The following is a 19,349-nucleotide window of genomic DNA, read 5'->3' as shown; positions in this document are numbered from 1 at the left end:
CACTACACAATGGATTGTGTTCTGGGTGGAAGATGTATTGTAATAACCCTGTTTGCTACCCTTAGGGGACTTAAATGATGATGTGATAGGGGCATCCCCAAATATGAGGCTAAGAGTGACACAAGAAGTTCACTTACCATGGTGTACAAAAATATAACCTACAAGATTTGTTAAAGATTGACATTCTTCTAACTGTTGAAGGGATTAAGGCGTCAGTGGAATTTTGGTTAAGTCTACCACTATCTATGAGGGTTCAGCTGAAAATAAATAAAAGATAAAGGACAAAAATGCCAAATTTGCCATTGGAAAAATAACCCAAGTCCTAGAATGTTGATCAACGGGAGCGGGGGTTGCAGTGGTGTCCCCCAATCCCCTTGATTGATATTGTGGGACTTCAGGGGCTGCGGGGGTACAAAGATAATTTAATTTTTTTATGAAAAAAGAGAAGGACCCTGTGGTGGAAGTTCCGCCTTCCCATCTAGAGGCGGAACTCATGTTGCAGGGCGAGCACTGCGGCGAAAGACAAAAGCTAAGTTGGGCTCCGCAAGTATTAGGGTTTGGGAGGTGGAGGGGTGGGGGGAAATAGCAGGCGGGGCGATGTTAGTTATCATTGCTTTTTCAAAAACTTTGAATTTGACATTTTCAGAAACTAAATAATCACGTACATCATATCTATGATGGGCAGAATTCCATTACGCACAATTTAAAGTTACTCACTGTAGTGACTAGAGTACTCCTTAGACCCCCTTCCCTCCATCCTTCTGGGCATCCCCTAACATGGGGACAGTTCCAGAACCTTTTGCAGTGAAAGATTTAGCTTCCACTTTACATTTATTACAGCGTGCGAGGGCGTAGCCCAGGGTGTGGGAATCCCCCCCCCCAAGGTCCCACACTCTGGAGCCTCACCTCAGTCCCTTTTAACACATCTGATGCTTTAATACCTGGCTATACTGAATACTTTAGCAACCGTCTTACAAGCAGGGGAAAGCAGGTGGGAAGTATAAGGAGACAAAGGACTATGAGTACTGGAGCCACTACAGTGAGTAACTTCAATTACTCCTACATCCCGTCCACTTTCCTCCATCCTTTGTGGGTAATTCCACCGAACAAATACCATAGGATGGAATTGTGTAAACCTGCCTCATATCTAGGACAAAGCAAAAAGGTTCTTCAGAACCACCTCACAAACTCTGCATTTTGCTGAAGCTGGTATCCAGGGAATAGAGCTTACAGAAAGCTGACGGAGTGCCCCAAGAAGCCACCCTGCTGATGACATTCCAGGAAGCATGTCTCTGAAACACGACAGCCTTGACCTTGGCTCTACCCGGATGGGCATGAATCTCCTCATGAACCGTTTTGCACATGGCTGTATACGCCTCTGAAATGGCCTGTACCATTCAACAGGCGATCAAAGCTTTGGAAGCCTGGGTGCCGGGAGACATGCCCCCGGACGTGATGAACAATGTCTCAGACTTTCTGAATGATTTTGTCACAGAGAGGTGGAACTTGTTGACTCCTGAGGTGCAAGGAATGCAAAGCCCTTTCGGCATACGACAGTGGGTTCAGGAAGAACACCGGCAGGCAGCTCTCCTGATTCAAATGGAATGGGACGACTACCTTGGGCAAACCGTTTGGATGGGTGCGCAAGAGGACCTTGTTGTTATGAAACGTGATGAAGTGCTTGCATGATGACAAAGCCTGCAGCTCGCTGACCCTGCACGCCGAAGTGAGCACCACCAGCAATACCGTCTTCAGTGTGACCAGCTTGATATCCACGGAGGTCATTGGGTCAAAGGGCTTGCGCTGCAAGGCTGAAAAAAAACACATTAAGGTCCCAGACAGGATGAGGCGTGTGTACCCAAGGAAAGAGTCTGGAAAGCCCCTTGAGGTGTGCCTTAACTACCAGGTTGGCTGCTGAAAAAAAGTGCTCTGGGGAATTCTTGTATGCCCCAATGGTCACCAGATAGGTGCAGTAGTAATCGACCTGAACGAGCCAGATGTGTGGAAATAGCCAGCATGTCATCCAGGGGTACTGAGCCCACGACGATGGCCACCTGAATGTTGTCCTCAAAGAACGGAGCATGGTGGAGTCTCAGCTGGTCCAGAACCAGGCCGTTACGGCCAGTATGGCCGTGTCCGGGTCGTCCACCACCCCACTGATCAGGAAGCCCCTGCTGGGTATCGGAAGATGGCCAGGTCCCTGGGAGCACAACAGCAGTCGATCCAAGAACCACACCATCAATGGCCAGTGTGGGGCAAGTAGGATGAGGCTGCAGCCCACCGACGGCCGGAACATGCGTATAGTCCGCAGGAGCATTGGTGTAGGGGTGAATGCACAGCTCACACGTCCCCCAGAGACCACTGACCACAGCCCATCCAAGACACAAACCACAGGCACTTGGAATTCAGATGAGATGCATATTAAGTCCAGATCCAGAAACCCCCTTCACTGGAACGGGGCAACAAGGAGTTGATATGTAACTCCCACTCGTAGGTGTTGAACCCCCCAAGTGGCTGAATTGCTCGGCTTCCACATTGCAGTCCCCGGTGAGATGAACTGTGGCAATACAAATCCCTTCCGTAAGGGACCATTCCCAGATCACAACCGCCTCCATGCACAGAAGGAGGGGGGGGGGGGGTTGCCACCCTGCTCTTTTTCAAGTAAAACATTGTTGTGGAATTGTCGGTCCTGACCAGAACCGCTGTGTCCCTGATGATGCAGAAAAGCCTTGAGCTCCAGGCCCAATACCATGAGTTTGAGCAGATATATGCAGGAGGGCCTCTGTCCCAGACCATGCGCCATGAATGGAGCAGCCATCAAGAGTAGACCCAGCCCAAAAGCAAGGAATCTGTCATCACCACCAGGGTAGGCTCCTGCTGGGTAAAGGGGGCTCCCACTGCCACATTGCTGTCAATCGGCCACCAGTGAAGATCCGGGAGGAGGAGCAAGGCTATTGGAATCCTCTTTCCGACTCCAAGCACAAAAGATGCCATCAGCCCCAGAAGGTGCTGGAACCACCATGCTGAGGTGGTCGAGTCGGCCAGAAAGTGCCCTATCGCGTTGCAGAGGGAGTGGAGCCTCTCAGGCGTGGGGAACACCTGCTGCACCGCTGTGCCCCAGAGCACTCCAAGGAGTCAGCTGCGACCTGCGCCGGTTGAGGAAAAAGCCTAGCTGGTGTGGAATGTCTGCCAGCCGTTGGCAGTAGTTCACCATCCTCTTGGGTAAGCTGGCTCTGACAAGCCAATCATCCAGATAAGAGTATAAGTGATGGCCCTCCAGGCACAGGAGACCAGCCACCGTATTCATCAGATTCATCAACACGCGAGGAGCCGAATTGAGGCCGAAAGGCAGCACCTTATACTGGAAGTTGTACGACAATCGTGAACCGCAGAAATTTCCGATGGGGCTGGTAGATGGGGACATGAAGGTAAGCATCCTTGAGATCTATGGAGCACATCCAGTGCCCTGTGCACAGAGACTCTGCTATGTGCACGGGAGTAAACATCTTGAAACATTCAAGCAGTAAAGACAGGTTGAGAAATGACAGATCCAGGACTACCCTCAAGCCAGCCTGGTGGTTCTTGGATACCGCAAAAATCCTGAAGTAGAAGCCGGAGCCCCTGTCTGACTGAGGAACTGGTTCCACCGCCTCAATCTCCAAAAGAGAAAGGAACTCCCGTAATAGTGCCGGGGACCCTATCTGAAGACGGGGAGGAGAGGATGGTAGAGGAAAAGGAAGACTGAAGGCCGTGGAAAGGATCCAAGGACTCTCAAAAGAACGCTTCCAGCTGTCCTGGAAGAGAGCCAGCCGGCCCTCTACAGGTGAGCTGTGTTCCTTGACCGTTACGTGACTGCTTTTTGGCGTCTGAGGAAGAGCAGAGCAGCTTGAGTGGAAAAAAACATGCAGTCATCTGCTGCATCCTCCTGTGGTCACTGGGCGACCTGTCCAGCCTCTGTGCACCACAATCTCAAAACCCTTTGAAGCCAGTGAAAGCACAGGGTTTGATGCGGTCCTGTCCTGAGGCTGAGGGAAGGATTTCTGCCCTAACTTAGTCAGGATGGCCAAGGACTTGGGGGTTTGTGTGTAGGTCTTTGTCAACTCGTCATCAGTGGACAGATGAAAAAAGATCCAACCCCTCAAAACGAAGATCTATTTTGCACATCAGAAGAGAATTTAGTGTCATGCAACCACACCATCCATCTCATTTCGACCCCCAGGCACAGTCCTCTGCTGGCTGCATCAATGTGGGATACAGGAGACTCCATGAGGTCCTGTGCACTGCCCGGGCATTCACTACGGCAGCCTTAAAGGAGGCCTGACTCTCCAGAGGGAGATCAGGCAGGAACTACCCATGCTCTCGCCACAGCTTCCAGTTTTTTTTGTATTTTTTTTTTATTGTTACATTGTTAGTTTACATAAAACCTTATACAACATATTACACACGATAGAAATACACAATTCATTTTTATAAGGCAACATATACAGATCTAAAATCAAATAAAAAAAGTACCATAAAAAAATACCTCAAAATCACAAACATCTTCATAACATCTTCATAAAATATTTCTGCCAGCCCTTAATTATTGTTTTTTTTTCTTTTTTTGTTCCACTATAAAAACATTGCATATTAAGTTCCTTTTTTCCAATTCCTCCATTATATTTTGAAGCAATAAATTCAATGCTAGAATTAAAGAAATATTTACACCCAACAAACAGCGGCTCCAAAACAAATGGATAGACATTTCAAGATCCCTGTTAAATCTATCTTTAAGATAGAGTGCATGTTTAGACTCAAAATGGGTACAGGTTAAAACAAGGTGCTTAAGAGTTTCTAACGCGCTAGTTTCTCCACAGAAACGACATGTGAAACAGATTTGTTCTTGATTAAGTACCTCTCGTATCCTTTCTAGAGTCAGCATCTGATTGAGTCTAAAGCGCATAAATATTAATCTCGCCCTCTAACAAGGCAATCTTTGCAAATAAAGGGGAATACATTCCCTTGCGTGTCCAAAGTTAGCATACTCCTTATAGGAGGACTAGGACTCTACGCCATTTACTGTGTCCACCCAACCCAATCCGCCTTGAATAAAAGTCTCTTGACTAGTCCAGGTCGTTGTACCAGGTCTTCTAGACAAAGATCTAGAGTATCTAATAGAAAATTCATATAATCACTGAACCTTCTAATAGATATTACTGACCCGGATTTAACAACCTTTTTTAACAACTCGTACAGGGTGTTTACAGGTGGATCATTCATCTTTCTAAACAAGGATAATTGCCTCCACAAATATCTTGCTTTGAGTGAGACAAGACATAACTCATGGCGGATAATGGCGTTGGGGACTGCCATAAATGGGCCAAGTAGTTCTTTCCACATTTTCCCCTGCGCAACATTCAGGCATGAGCTCATGTCATGGGTACAAATGTCCAAACCATACAAAAGAACCGGCTCACATTTAGCAAGATAAAAATGCCTTATAGGCAAGAGCGAAAATGTACATAGCCTAACCTTTAAAAATTTCATTTGAACCTTTAGTTTAGACGCTTTCTCTTCCAGGCTCAGTTTCCACATCTTCAGGCTAGATCTGTTAGTAGAATTATAGCCTAGATGTGTTATAGCCTGGACCTGTTCCACCTGTTCCTCTCCCATCTTCCAACTATATGATTTGATGGTTCTTTTCTTAGTGACCACAATCGTTCGGGATTTGGATGCATTAGGGGAGAGATTGTTCACCATTGCATACTCATAAAAAATATCCATCTTTCTACGAAGGCCACATGGAGTGCGGTCAAAAAGAATAAAATCATCAGCAAAGCCCATCCACTCAATAGCCAAACTCCCCAACCTAACCGGCACAATGGAAGGGCCCTGCCACATGTCCTCCACATCGCTAACGTATAGGTTGAAGAGCATGGGTGCAAGTGAACAGCCCTGTTTGACCCCAACCTTCGTGTCAATGGCCTCGGAGAGTACCTTCATGAGTCAAACGGACCCTGACCGAGGTATTCCTATGCAACAGAGCCAAGAGTTGGACAATCTTTCGAGGGAAATTCATTGCTAACATTTTAGTCCACAATCTCACTCTGATAACCCCGTCAAAGGCATTGGAAAGGTCCAAGGATGCCATACAAACTTCACCCATGTTGGATTGATGGACCGTATCTCTTAAATGGGCCAAAATATTCCCATTCAAGTCGCTTCTCAAACCCTCTCTAAAGCTAACCTGAAATTTACTAAAACAAGCCTTCCTCCTGATCACTTTATTAAGATCCCTTAAAAGTAGAATACCGAAGACCTTACTAGCTGCATCTAGAAGTGCTATGGGTCTATAGTTCTGGGGATTGAGGACATCACCTTTTTTAAGTATTGGTACAATAATACTTTGAGCCCAGGATTTAGGGATGATATGATTTTTAAAAATATCATTAAATGTGTGTTTAAGCAACTCAGCCGACATTTCAGGTGTCGCCTTTATGACGAATGGAGGAATGCCATCAGGGCCCGGCGCTCCAGATGGTTTGAGTTTATTAATGGCTCACATGATATCCTCAAAATCCCAAGAGCAATCACCCACCACTGGAGGACCTAAGTCCATGTCCTGTTCCCTAGAGAAGGCAGGAAGCAATGCTAACTTTTTCTTGTAGTAAGAGCACCAAAGCTCTGCTTGGATAGGGCAATGAAGTCTGTCTTTTCCTGGCGTGAGCGTGTTATTGACAGTAGCCCAAAATTTAACATGTCTGCCCTAACAGAGGTTGTACATCTGTTGATGGGCTGCAAGATATCGATTAATTTTCAGGGACTTAATCACATTTTTATGTTTCAGGATGATTTTTTTCTTCCTAAGCTGCAATTCAGCAAAAGAGATGGGTAATTTTTTCAGAATCTTTAGATCCCTATATTTAATACGCTTGGATCTTTGGATTCTGGAGTCACCAACCCTCCCCCTAGGTTTCGACACCTCCATATCGCTTGTCCTACTAACTATTGTAATATTATCCCCCCAGTAAGAGATCCTCTTCCCTACTAATTCAATGTGACGCTAGGGTCAGGTTCTCCAAGACCAAGGTATTAAATTTCATAATCGTTTTCTTGTTCCATACAATCCTTCTCCCGTTATTTGACACCTGTAAGCCCATAAACACAGGATTGATGTGGATACCAAGACCTGGAAGTGATAAGGAGAAGCATAGAGGAATGTGATCACCTAACTCTACCTCCATGAGTGTCATTTTTCCACATGCTTGTTTCCAGCTATTGGATACATAGAAAAAAAATCAATTCTGGAACTATTACTTACCCTTTTCCAGGTATATCTGGGTAAGTTCCAATCCGAGGCATGGTCTAAGAGCCCCAGATCCCAATGTTCAAGGAACTTATCCCACCATATACCTCCCTTAAGATTAGGGAGGAACAGTTTTGTTCCACCCTAATCTTAAGGGAGGTATATGGTTTCATGTCATGGGACATTTAGCATAGAACCCTCAGCACAGGCGGAGTTAAAATCACTCCCATGATAATGCGATTTCCAAACCCCTTCTCAAACCAACCTCCCAGAATTTCTCCAAGAGACTCCTCCACAGTATCAAGGGTCACCTTCAGTGGATTCCAATATAAGTTCAACAGGAGGATAGGATCTACATTATTCTCTGACGATAAGACAATACCTAGAATCACTCCTAAAAATCACATTGCCATGAAACCCCAGATTACGATCAACAGCAATAATCAAACCACCACTAGGCCGCCCAGCCAGCCCCCTCGATGCTAATGAGGAGAAGGTATAGAAACCTTCTATATACGTGTCAGACAGCATCATGGTTTCCTGGAAAAAATACATATGGGGCAGGTGTAAATTTCACCTTTAGTCAAAAATGTATTCAAATGTGATCCCCCCCATGCGTTCCAGGAAATAACATCGATATTAGAACTGTTAGGAGCACCCATTACCTTGTCTAAGGGTCTCTAAAGTTTTAAGCACTGGTTGCAACCATGACCAATCCTGACCACTATTAAGAACGCTGGATCTGAATTTTCTAATTTTTTATTACCCAATTGTACTATTTGTTCCGTTTGGATGTTAATCGGTTCCTTATATTGAAGGAAATAATCAGCCTCTTTATCGTCCACTAATGTAGACAGACCATAACCCAGAGAATTAAGTTTTTTTTTCTTGGGCACGCATCATATCTGCCACCATCACCGAATGAAAGCAACTTACCATTCGATGATTATTATGATTAGGTAAAGAAATGGCGTCTATATCGTCGGTTGTTATAGCCCGCAATAAAGGAATTTTCTTGAACAAATTTAAGAGATGCGTTCTATTTAAACTAGTCTGAGAGTCTGTTTTATTATTATTAATCCAACCCAAAATCTTCCCTGTATAGATCTTTAAAAGGGGCTGTCCCGAAATAGATTGCATCTTTGTGTTATCCACAAAAGGTTTTGCCAATGCATTTCCTTGAGAGTCCTGGATTTTAGAAGTCTGCGTGTCTAAGGGGCTTTCCCCCATATTATTAAGAGTAGAACCATTCCCGCTCTCAACCATGGCAATTGGCCCATTAAAAGAGGGAATGTTGGAATATGCTACCGGGCCATTACTTGGGCAGTGGGGTGAAGCTTAATTTGATGCGTGCCTATAGATGTTCTGGCATGTTTGGTGCTAGTTATTTTTCCAAAGGCTGTCATCTTAGTTTGTTTAGTTTGCGGGCGATCTTGCCCAATTCTCAATAGATCACCCTCTTCGATGTTAGGGTTGATGTTTTTTTCTCTCCTAGCTAAAGAGCCTTTGTTAATGACCTTCCCCCACACCTGCCCCTCTTCCCTGTTAGGGCCATTGGCTACCCCACTATCATGAGCTTCCAGTTTGCTGTGGCTAGGAGGGCATCAGCGTTCGCCTGCTGCAAATCCAGCCCAAGATGACGTAGCAACGTTTGCCGAAAGACTCAAGGGCTTGGTCCTCTTTCGACAGACAACTGGTGGTGGCCCCTGCAGAGGACGATCAAGACAAAGGTTTATAATACAAGGAGGCCGCTGCCACCACTGAAGAGAGTAGCTGAGGGTGGGAGGCCAGGAGGACTGGCTCCCCATCTGAAAGTCCAATTTCTTGTTCATCTGGGCGTTGGCCATGGGCTTTTCCTAGACCTTTCTAGCCACCTGTACGACATCCTTCTGGAGTGGAATGCCGAGCAGCTTGTTGCGAGCCTTGCCAAAACCTCTACTAGCACAAGAACTACGCAAAGCCCTGAAGACAGTCCTGAAAAGCCTTTACAGATGCCGAGGGTTCATCATCTTGGTCGTCATCGCACCCTGATCCCACTTTTTCAGACGCAGGGGAGTCTGGGTTCTAAGACACTGGAGCCAGAGGGGTCGCCCCTGATCTGGACCTGAAGATAGCTGTGGATCAACTGGCTGCTCCAGAGGCGGCGTTGGTGGTACAGGAAGCGGCAGAGGGGTTCGAAGCACCGGCAGGGCCTGGACGGGAGAAGGAAGGGGCAGTGGTACCGGAAGCACTGGAGGAGGGCCCAGAGGCGAAGACCTCAGAGGCACGACCAGTGGGATGATTTCGAAAGGCGCGGCCCTCTTGCCGCTGGGTCTGCTTTCCTGATTGAAGCACGCAGGCGCCTGTGGGGGTGTGGCTAGAAGGCTACGAGGGGTAGATGCAACCCTGCAGAGACCAACCGTTTGTACCCTAAAGTCTGCCGCCACTTCACGATGGGAGACTTGAACCTTCTTGCATGGCCCATTCTGTGGGCGAAGGACCGAGGAGGCCCGATTTCAAATCCAAGATGGCCAACAACCTGATAGGTTCAGCCACGTGCCTGTCTGCCATTTTGCGGCCTTGTGCCACGACCTGGAAGGGAGAACCCGAAGGCCCCGTGCCAGATCAGACATATAAGGACACTCCTTGGCCCTCAAACCTGAATTAGAATCAGAAGGGTTGACCTCTGAGAATGCTCTGGTAGGCTCAGAGCGATTGGCCTCCTGGCCGGTAGTCGAATCGCCCTGTACCATGACCTCAGAGGTGGATCTGGGAGGCTGGGCGGGCCATCAGCTACAGCACTGGTAGTTGTGTTGGATTGTAATATGGACTCTTGGAGGTAGAACTCGATGATCCCTTGCCAATTGGGGCCGAAGAGGACAACTTGATCACTCCTCCATGGACCACCCGGTAGAGCTCCCATGCCCCTCGGCTTGGGAGGCAGTAGCCTTAACGGCCTCAGTTCTGCCAGAACCAGAATCCAAGGTACCTTTTTCTTGTGGAAACCCCCAGGAAGGATTCTCTGTGCCGATGAGCCATACTAAACAAAGGGTCTACCTTGTCAAGACGTGGGGTCCTGTAGACTAACTCCCTAAAATGACCTGGAGAAGAAGCGTGGAAGGCGATCCTTCAAGGCCCGGTGACAGAGAGCGCTGTAAACCGTGCATGCGCCAAGACAGAGCGTATGGGGGTACGAGCGATCGCAGGATGCGCATCTCGTGAAGCCTCCTGCATCCAACATGCACCCAGGGAGCCAAGGCACCGAAGGGAGGTGAAGATGATTTTTTAAAACGGGGAGCGTGCTGAAGTTCAAAAGTCTCTGCGCCTAGCTGCCAGGTCCGACCCCATCCATGCAGAAAGGTGAGGTGCCGGAGGGTGGTGTCTCGGGGGCATTATAACGCCTGGGGCGCACACCCCGTGCTCTGGTCTATATTTAAAAGGATAGCTCAATTTGTCGCCGCCAAAGCTTCCCGTACCGTTCCCATGTTGGGGGATGCCCACATGGATGGGGGGACGGGACGTAGGAGTACGGTGGTTTCACCTAAACGGCTACATGTCTGTCGAATCTTTAGCGTACAGCCCTCCTAAAATATTCAAAGACAGAGATGCACTTCACATTAGGTTGGTATGGGGGCCCAGAAGACGTCTGGTATTGCAGAGTTTTGTAAACCAATGAAGGAGGATAGAGTTGAATTTTCTGATTTTGGATTCCTAGTTGTGCAGCTTTAATATGTTGTGAAATGGCTCTCCATGCCTGCTATTATAAAATCTTGGTTGCTAGGAGGAACCTTGGATCCATGGAATTTAAGTGTTCACAGAACTAGGACAAAGAACGTCAAACAGGAAGCATTATTTGATCGATTTAGCAGAAGTACTTAAAGCAAGGACTCATAAAAAGCTTAATAGGAGCTACCTGTATGCAAAGCTTCGCTCGGTTTGGTCATTGCTGCAATTTGTTAAAACAAACCCCTCCAACAGATTAAGATGCTGGAGGGCTGCAGGTTGTGAGCACTGTACTGACCTTTACCCTATTTGGGAAACTTCAGACATTTGTTCAATTGACTGCTCACTAGAACATTCTTCAGTCCCATTTCCTATCATTTGCCAGATTAAACGGAGCTGCAAGGATTAGTTGGCCATGCTTTAGGGAGGGACACATGTGCAGTAATATTAGACCAGGGAACTGGTAACCAACCGATTACTACATTACAATGCATGCAGTAGTCCCCCATTCAGGCCTCAAGATACAGCATAAGTGAAGGGTGGATCTGGACAGGGAACAGTCACTTATGGAATAGTAGAAAGCATTCTTACGTGCCTAAAAGTGGTCCGCAATGCCATTTTTAAACAGCTACAAGTCAACATGTTACATAGAACAAACATGATTCCACAATTACTACATACATTGGATCCTTCTAAACAAGAAAGACACCCGTCACAAACTTCAGCATTCTGCGTCCTCCTCAATATATAGGATGTGGCAGTGCCCATAAATGAGCTTTTTGGAGAAAAGTGTTTTGAGAGTTGGGAAGTGTAACTGATTATGACAAGGCCTGAAATAGAAGTTTGTTTGGAAGAACGCCACAAACCAAAAAGGAAAAAGTGAGATAAAAATGTATCACTGTTGGTCGTCTTCTGGTAAAACTGGCTAAAGCACTCAAATGGATGGCACCTCTACCTCCAGGCAGGTCAGATTAGAAAAATGAAATTAATGTTTGGGCCACAATAGAGCATGAAATAAAGTTGCAGAGTGAACAGGGAATTGGACTATTTGATCCAATGGCGGATGCTGTTGAATGACATGTTGATTCCTCAAGACAATTGCCCACCATGAATTACAGGCTGTATTGGATACCGTGAGCCTCGATTAGGATATTGTAGATTATGTGCATTCTTTCATATTTGATGCAGGATTTAAATATTTGTATCCATATAGTGTGGTTGTCATAGACCTGTGTGTCACTTCTCTACTAAATGGCACATGCTCGCTCTATTGCATATAGGATGAGATGTGCCATGCTCTTGATGCAAGGCACTGGAAATGCACATGCATCTATATACTTTAGAATTTTAGCCATTAAAATCACGAAAATCAAATTATACTGAAATTATTTGTATTTAGAAATTGAATACAAAAATAAAAGATTTGAAAAAAAGGAGAAAAAAGGAAGTGAGATCACTGGGGCATTAGACCAGAGGTTGAGAGAGTAAACATGGAGGTTCACAAAAAGGAACACTTGCCCATCCTTAGCATGCAAGGGCTGTGCCAGATGTTGTGACTGCCACTGGAAATACATGACAGAACCTTTTTCTACAGGTTAGATGTCTTTTAATTAAGACAAAAAAAAATACTTCACTTATACTCCAGCCTCCAACACAAATGTTACCATCCCTAGGAAGACACAATGTTCCAGATCTTTCAAGGATGAACATTTGAAAAGATTCCTGTGCTGCCTCTCGCTCTACAGTCCCTAAATGCTGGTTTACTTGGGGAGGTCCCGAGCCCCTTTCTCAGTCATTCTCTACATTGAAAACACGAGGGGACCAACCCAGTTCCTGGGTAGCCCCAGGTGTTGTAAATCTGATTCGTTTAACTGTCTGGGTGAGGACACTGCTGCATATCTGTGGTTACGATGGTAGAGGATTGCTGGGCTGCCAGCCATTAGTTAAGGTCTTTGGGACAGAGTGTGGAAGACTGGCTACCAGGCATGTGGCCTCGGGTCCCATCCTCTTGGCAAGGTCCCTAGCATCTGCACTGGCCCTCCCTCCTCACCATCTCGCCACAGGCCCATACCTCCATGGCCCAAGGATCCTGCCCTTCAAATCTAGGATTCCTCTCAGCCCGATCCCTCTATTCCACCTACTTAGAATTTTCTTTCCGTTCCTGGTTGTTAACTCATAATCCTTCCACTGATGTGCCACCTCCTGTGGTATTATCTTCTCCTGCCAATGGGCAATACTTCACCACCTCCCTTCTTCTATAGTGGTTCTACCACCTCCTTCCTAACCGATAATCCACAACCTCCTGACTTTCTCCTCAAGTTATATACCCTCGTCCAATATTGCTTCTACCTTCCTTGAAGTATTCACTGACCGCTTATCAAATTGCCCACCTCCCTGCCTATATCGGTGGTCTCTTCTTTCAATAAATACAAACCAACCTCCTCCTCAATACAATCACCTTCTCTAACAGACTCCCTCATCCTACTCTCGAACCTCCCCTTTCTCTCTAAGGACTTCCCAGGGCTACACACTCTTCCAATATCCTCCTCCAACTTCCAAATTGCTCCTTCTGTTATTCTGCCAACAAGCCGCCTGCCCTGCTTTCAGACGCACACCTTTGACTGAGTCTGAGAGCTTCTATTACAGTCTCCTGGTCCATTCCCTCAACCTAGGTGGGCTTGCAGGTTAATAGGATGCAACTGCGTGGGGGAAGATACAGGTGGGCTCATTTAGGATTGGCTGCCCCATTTTCCTGCCTTGGCTTGGTCCGGGGGCAACGTTTGTTGGGAGAGGTTACATTCAGCAGGGCAGCCATCTTTCATTTTATTCCCTGGCCGACCTCCTTTTTCGTGTCTGCTATACGTGGATTTGGGTGGAGCGTTGGGGATCCATTTTAAATACAACTTCCTGCCGTTGCCTCTGTTGTACCCCTCCGTAGAGGAGCAGCGAATGCCTCTGCAGGAAGTCCCGCCCCCCTACTATATGTTGGAAGCCTGAACCTGCACCTTGTTTGAAACCAGCAGTTGTGACCATACAGAGACAAGTGTTCGAGAAAAGGTATCCATTAATGAAACCATACCAGATGTATGGCCGAAGGGATGACAGTCTCTTGGAAGAGGTCCCAGAGGAATAGGAAAAAAGGAGAAATAAGCTGGTGACGTCACAAGAAGTGAGAGTGACACACTAAGATAAAAAGGAAGAAATGTATGGACCTTATGAAAGCTGATGATGAAATAAGGAATCGAGTAAATGTTCCTATGCGAAGAGAAGACTGCATGTGTGTGTGTGACGCACTGCAGAAAATACAAGTCGTTCAATGAATGTACAGATGCAGCAATGCAAGTAGACCAAGTGATCACAGAAGTTGGCTATATGTAGTGAATAGATTGCATGCGAAGCCGCCATTGTATACATGTTAAAACTGGACATTGGTGTCACAATTCTATTAAGTTCAAACCCACAGAGGAAAAAAAAAATCAAGAGCTGCGCGTGTAGCAGCAAAGAATTAGCTGAAGATTGCGGACTTGAAGTGAGACGGACTGTCTAGCCTGGTGTGAAGACTAAAGGCAGCCAAGAACTGGTTATCCTTAAAGAACAGTGAACGTGAGAAGCTGAATTATCCCTCATCGAGGTGCAAGGAAGGAACACCATGAGTGCCAAGTTTATGAATTCAAGACAACTAAATGTTATAAAATGGGCCGAATTGCGGTCTCCTGTCACGTGAGCCAAGGATGGAAATGGGAGTTGGGCATGCATACCAGAACTGTGATAAGCGTGTACCCATACTCCCCTTTATTCCCAAGAAAAGAGCATCTACTGCAAGGCCAAGTTCAAAGCGAAAGTCATGTCCACCTCCCGGCACCTGGGTATGAGCTTATGTGCTGCTAGTGAGCCGAATATTCCAGACAAGCACAAGCCTGCCAACCAATTGTAGAGGGCCATATGACAATGGCCTTATAGTTTAAGAACCAATAGTATTCTGTGTACTTAATAAGTGTTGAGGTTGACTTGCAATAGAGGCAGGCTTAAGTTGTCCACCTGATAGTAGATGTCCCATCACAAGCCACCCCAGTATAGAAGCTATACTTGGATGTTCCCCTTAATCCAATCCAGATCCCTCGTAGGTTTTTCTTATTTGCCACGCAGTATGACGTCACTTATGATGACATTTTAGTACTTAAGTGTCATTTTATATGAAATGCATTGAGAACACGATTGGAAGTCCATTGATGTACATTGTAACTCTGTTTTAGACAACTGATATTAAAACAGTCGGATGAGACTTTGCCAACTTCCTGAAGCAGTCTTATTTTTTGATTGAAGAGTTATTCTGCATCCCAGCCTTTGCATGACGTGTTACTGATTAAGGGCCTTAAGTTCACCTCACCGCTTAGGTCTGGACTGGCTTGTGCTAGTTTCTCTGTGCAGATTCACATTTCTCAGTATCTGGATTCAGGTCTGCGTATTTTAGGGAACTCAAATGATCTTTTTTATTAACATATGTACTTTTTGCACTTCCTACATCTCCACCGTGGATGATGGTGTTATCCATAAAAGGGCAACCACCACTTCATCCTATGGATGGATTTGTCGGTATCTTGGTCTTTCTCCAAAGGGGAACACTTCCCTAAGGTACCGCTGATCCAAGTACTTAGTCTCGTCAAACGGTTGAACAAGAATACCGACCAGGGGGGATTGTGGGAGATGCACTGTGGGTCACAGGACATGCTCCTGCCAGGGTGCAGAGCCCTAGTGTGGTGCCCAACGGGATCCTCTGTGAAATGCCTCTAAGGCCGCCTTCCTGATGCATAAGGCAAAGGAGTTCAAAGGACCCTGGATCCACCACACTGCCAGCTCCCACTGCTATGCAGGAGACTGTCAGAGTATTTAGCCAGTTCTGCCGAGGGCGAACAAATATCTCTTCTAAAATTGGCTGGGGAAGAGACCGAAACCACTGGCCAGATATGCTTTAAAATTGCAAAATCTTAAAAATGTGGGTTAGAGGACAGTGCCCTCCAACACAATTGTGGATGACACAATGGCCAATAATTAAATGATGTGTTTGCAGTTCATGATAGCAATCCCTGCATGCATGTTTGGTATTCGCACCCTAACCACGGTCCATTCACCTCGTCAGTGTACTCACACTGGCAGTCAGTGAGCTGCTGACACAGTTATTGAAAATGGTCCATCTGTTTTAACTGTGCAACCCCAAAACTATGCAAACATGCCCCAACAGTAGGGAATACTTGACAGGTAGGCTAAACTCCCAGGAAGTCCATCAATATCGGGGGTAACCTGTTTGTGGTGGCAGACCCACAAATTAAAGCACAAAGATATTGTGTGACTGTCAAGAAAAGGTGTTAATTTGTTGGGGGGGGGGGGGTCATTGGAGGTGGTGGGCTATTGGTCCAATGCATCGCCAGACATGGCGATCATATTTGAACCGGACAAAAATTGGATCACTTGCAGAGTTTAAGGGGTAGCCATGTCAGCTGACATCTGAGTTGATATCAGTATCACGGCAACCAGATGGGAATGCTAGGATTATGCCACAGAGAGGACATACAGAATTATAATTATTTTGTGCTTTAAATAATTTTATTTTGCACGCTAACCCATAAAATATTTAATTAGGCGGCCCTTAAGAGAACATGTATGGTAAACATGCATCTGAACTTTACTTTATATTAGGCTGAAGCAAATGTAAATTATGATATGTATCAAATCTTAAATTCAACCCATTGGATAATTTTACCATCTCTCAATCAGTTTTGTTTTTATTATACGCGAGTGGAATAAACTAAGCCAAAATGGAGGTAAACTGAATTCCATAATCATATCCCTACTAACAGACAAAGCATAGAAAGGGGTCACATTCATTAGAGTCGTACTATTGAACAGAGAGAAGAGGAAAAAAATACATATAGCATGTCTTGAGCATGTATGTTATACCACGATACTGGGACTGGCATGCATACTGGGACGGACCAAGCATCTATCTATATTGCATCTGACAATACCCCCGCCCCCCCTGACAGCTCCTGCATCTTTCGTATAGTAACAACTTTTTTTTAAATGAAAGTATAGATCATTATAGCCAAGTGACATTCCCGCACAGGCAGGCGTACAATGGAAATCCAGAGCCTTTAAACTATGCTCCTAGTGTGCTCTTTGTCACTGTCATGTACTAATGAACACTTCAACTTACCATCATTCTACCTTCTCTAGTACCTCAGCCACAACAAAAGCACCTTGCCCAGGAAATGTTTCCACAGATTTCATTTTTAACACAAAACTCGAGAGGGCGTTTAGAATCCAAACCACTATAGCTCAACTTTGAGATCTTCAGAAAAGGCACCCTTAGCAGGGTTGTTTTAAATGCATTGCTGTGGTTTCTCTTAAGCATGGTGAGACAATCTGAAGAGTTTCAATTTTTGTGCCTGGGTCTCTTTCGTTTCACGAAAGGTGTGTTGTGGTGGGTGTAACATTATGACATATATACTTCTATAATTCGAAATATTAACTCTTGCTAGAGACTAATTTCTGTGCACATATTATAGAACACCACTGGAAATGCCTACATTGGATATTGTGTTCAGATTTAATGTAAACATAATTTTGGTGTAATAACTCATGGTGTGTAGCAATTTATATGCACATTAACTTGGCATCTCAATCAGGCATGCAAGTTCCAGAAAGCCCAGAGTGCCTGCCAGTAAATTTCTGGGCAAAACGGAAGACTTATCACGTCCCTACTCGTCAAGTTCACATATTCACAAGTTCAACGCATATTACCTTGCCATCATTATAAAGGTTTGGATTGAACCTCACGCTGTGTCCACCAGTTGTCTCCAAATTCACAAGCGGAGGTGAATTAGGATAGTCTTGAGGGAAATATATATCAAATTCAAAGCAGCCATTGGCATAAGGAGTGTCAGCAGGGCCAGTAATCAAAACCTATTAAGAGAAAAAATGTGTTAGAGTACAATTCCTTTGGCCATATGTATTACCTTCTTGATGTGTGGAAACGGATTCCCCAATTTATCACTGCCTAAGCCCAACGGGCAAGAACACAGACTACAATGGTTGGTCTAAGTAGATACTTTAGTAGACATACTTCATTCTTTCCTGTCCCTTTCAAACATGCTATTGTCGTCCCCATTCAGGTACCTTCCTGTGCTTCGAATGGATACGCATACAGAAATAAATGTTCTGAAGGTGCAGTGACAGCAACCATTCAGGGACCATAGGTCCTAAAAGATCTGCGCCAAGGCACCTCCTTAGGAACTTGTTAAAAACAAAATTACTTACCCCGGATAATGTGGTTTCTGATGAAGTTCCTCATCTTAGATATATTTGTATCCTGCTTTGCAGTTTTGGAAGACATGTTCAACAGCAGTGGGGTGTTGTGTGGCATCGCTGTTGGTGTCCCTTGACAGTTACCATCCACACATACTTGACATCGATGATGGTATAAAAAGTATGCACTGTGCCCAGCAACCTCAGTTCCTAGTTTAGTCTTTCCACTCCCTGTGCTCAGCTCTCTTGAGAAGGGTAATGTAACCCTGTATGGGTGTTGAAAGAGAGAAGAAATTAGAATTTGCTCCTAGTGAGAAGGGTAGGCTGGTACAAAGATGAGAAATCAGTGGGAGGAACATCCATCGAAAAGAACATTGCCTGGGTAAGTCATTTGTACTTTAATGGATTGTGTCCTCCCACTGATTCCTCATCTTAGACTCCCATAGCCGTTTTTAAGACTGAGGTGGAGGAAGCAGATTCTTGTGATTATTTAGTTAGCACACAATGTTGTGCAGAACCGCTCTTCCAAATCGAGCATCTTGATCACACAGGGTATCTAAGCAATAGTGTTTTGAAAAAAGTATGGAGGGAAGACCATGTTGCAGCAATGCAAATGTCCTGCACTGGTACACCTCTTTGCAGAGCCGAAGTAGTTGCCACTCCCATGGTTGAATGGGCTCTTAAATGTATAGGGACTTCCTTCCGAGCAATAGAGTAGCATTCCAAAAGGCAAAGGATAATCCATCTGGAAAAGGTCTGTTTGGTCACAGCTTTGCCAAGTTCGTGACCAGCATGGCAAACGGGTAGCAGACTGTCTATGTTTGACAATTTTGAAATATAAAAACTAAAAGCTCTTTTCGGGTCAAGTCTGTGTAACCTCTCGTCATCCTTAGAAGGGTCAAGAGGGGGATAGGAAGCTGGTAGTGTGAGATAGATGAAATTCAGACACCACCTTAGGAATGAAGGAGGGAGGGAGGGATGTACCCTCAAAACAACCTTCTCATTGGAGAATATTGAAAACAGTGGTTTGCAGGATAGCACTTGATGCTAACTAAGCCTG

General features: G+C 45.5%; 1 protein-coding gene across 4 annotated transcripts in view; it reads right to left on the bottom strand.

Moving 5' to 3' along the window:
* The window catches only part of BIRC6 (baculoviral IAP repeat containing 6), a 3,097,233-nt gene that overhangs the window by 62,890 nt on the left and 3,014,994 nt on the right, over positions 1-19,349 (bottom strand). For all 4 annotated transcript variants that reach the window (XM_069607902.1, XM_069607904.1, XM_069607903.1 and 1 more), the window contains one exon: positions 17,786-17,947. In XM_069607902.1, the coding sequence (XP_069464003.1) occupies positions 17,786-17,947 (162 nt within the window). The remainder of the gene's footprint in view (positions 1-17,785; positions 17,948-19,349) is intronic.

The sequence above is a fragment of the Ambystoma mexicanum genome, chromosome 4q (assembly GCF_040938575.1).
Source record: "Ambystoma mexicanum isolate Mex_15411 chromosome 4q, UKY_AmexF1_1, whole genome shotgun sequence".
In the NCBI taxonomy this organism is placed as follows: Eukaryota; Metazoa; Chordata; class Amphibia; order Caudata; family Ambystomatidae; genus Ambystoma; species Ambystoma mexicanum.
Note: the sequence above shows the minus strand (reverse complement) of the source record. Positions and strands in the feature narration are given on the sequence as shown.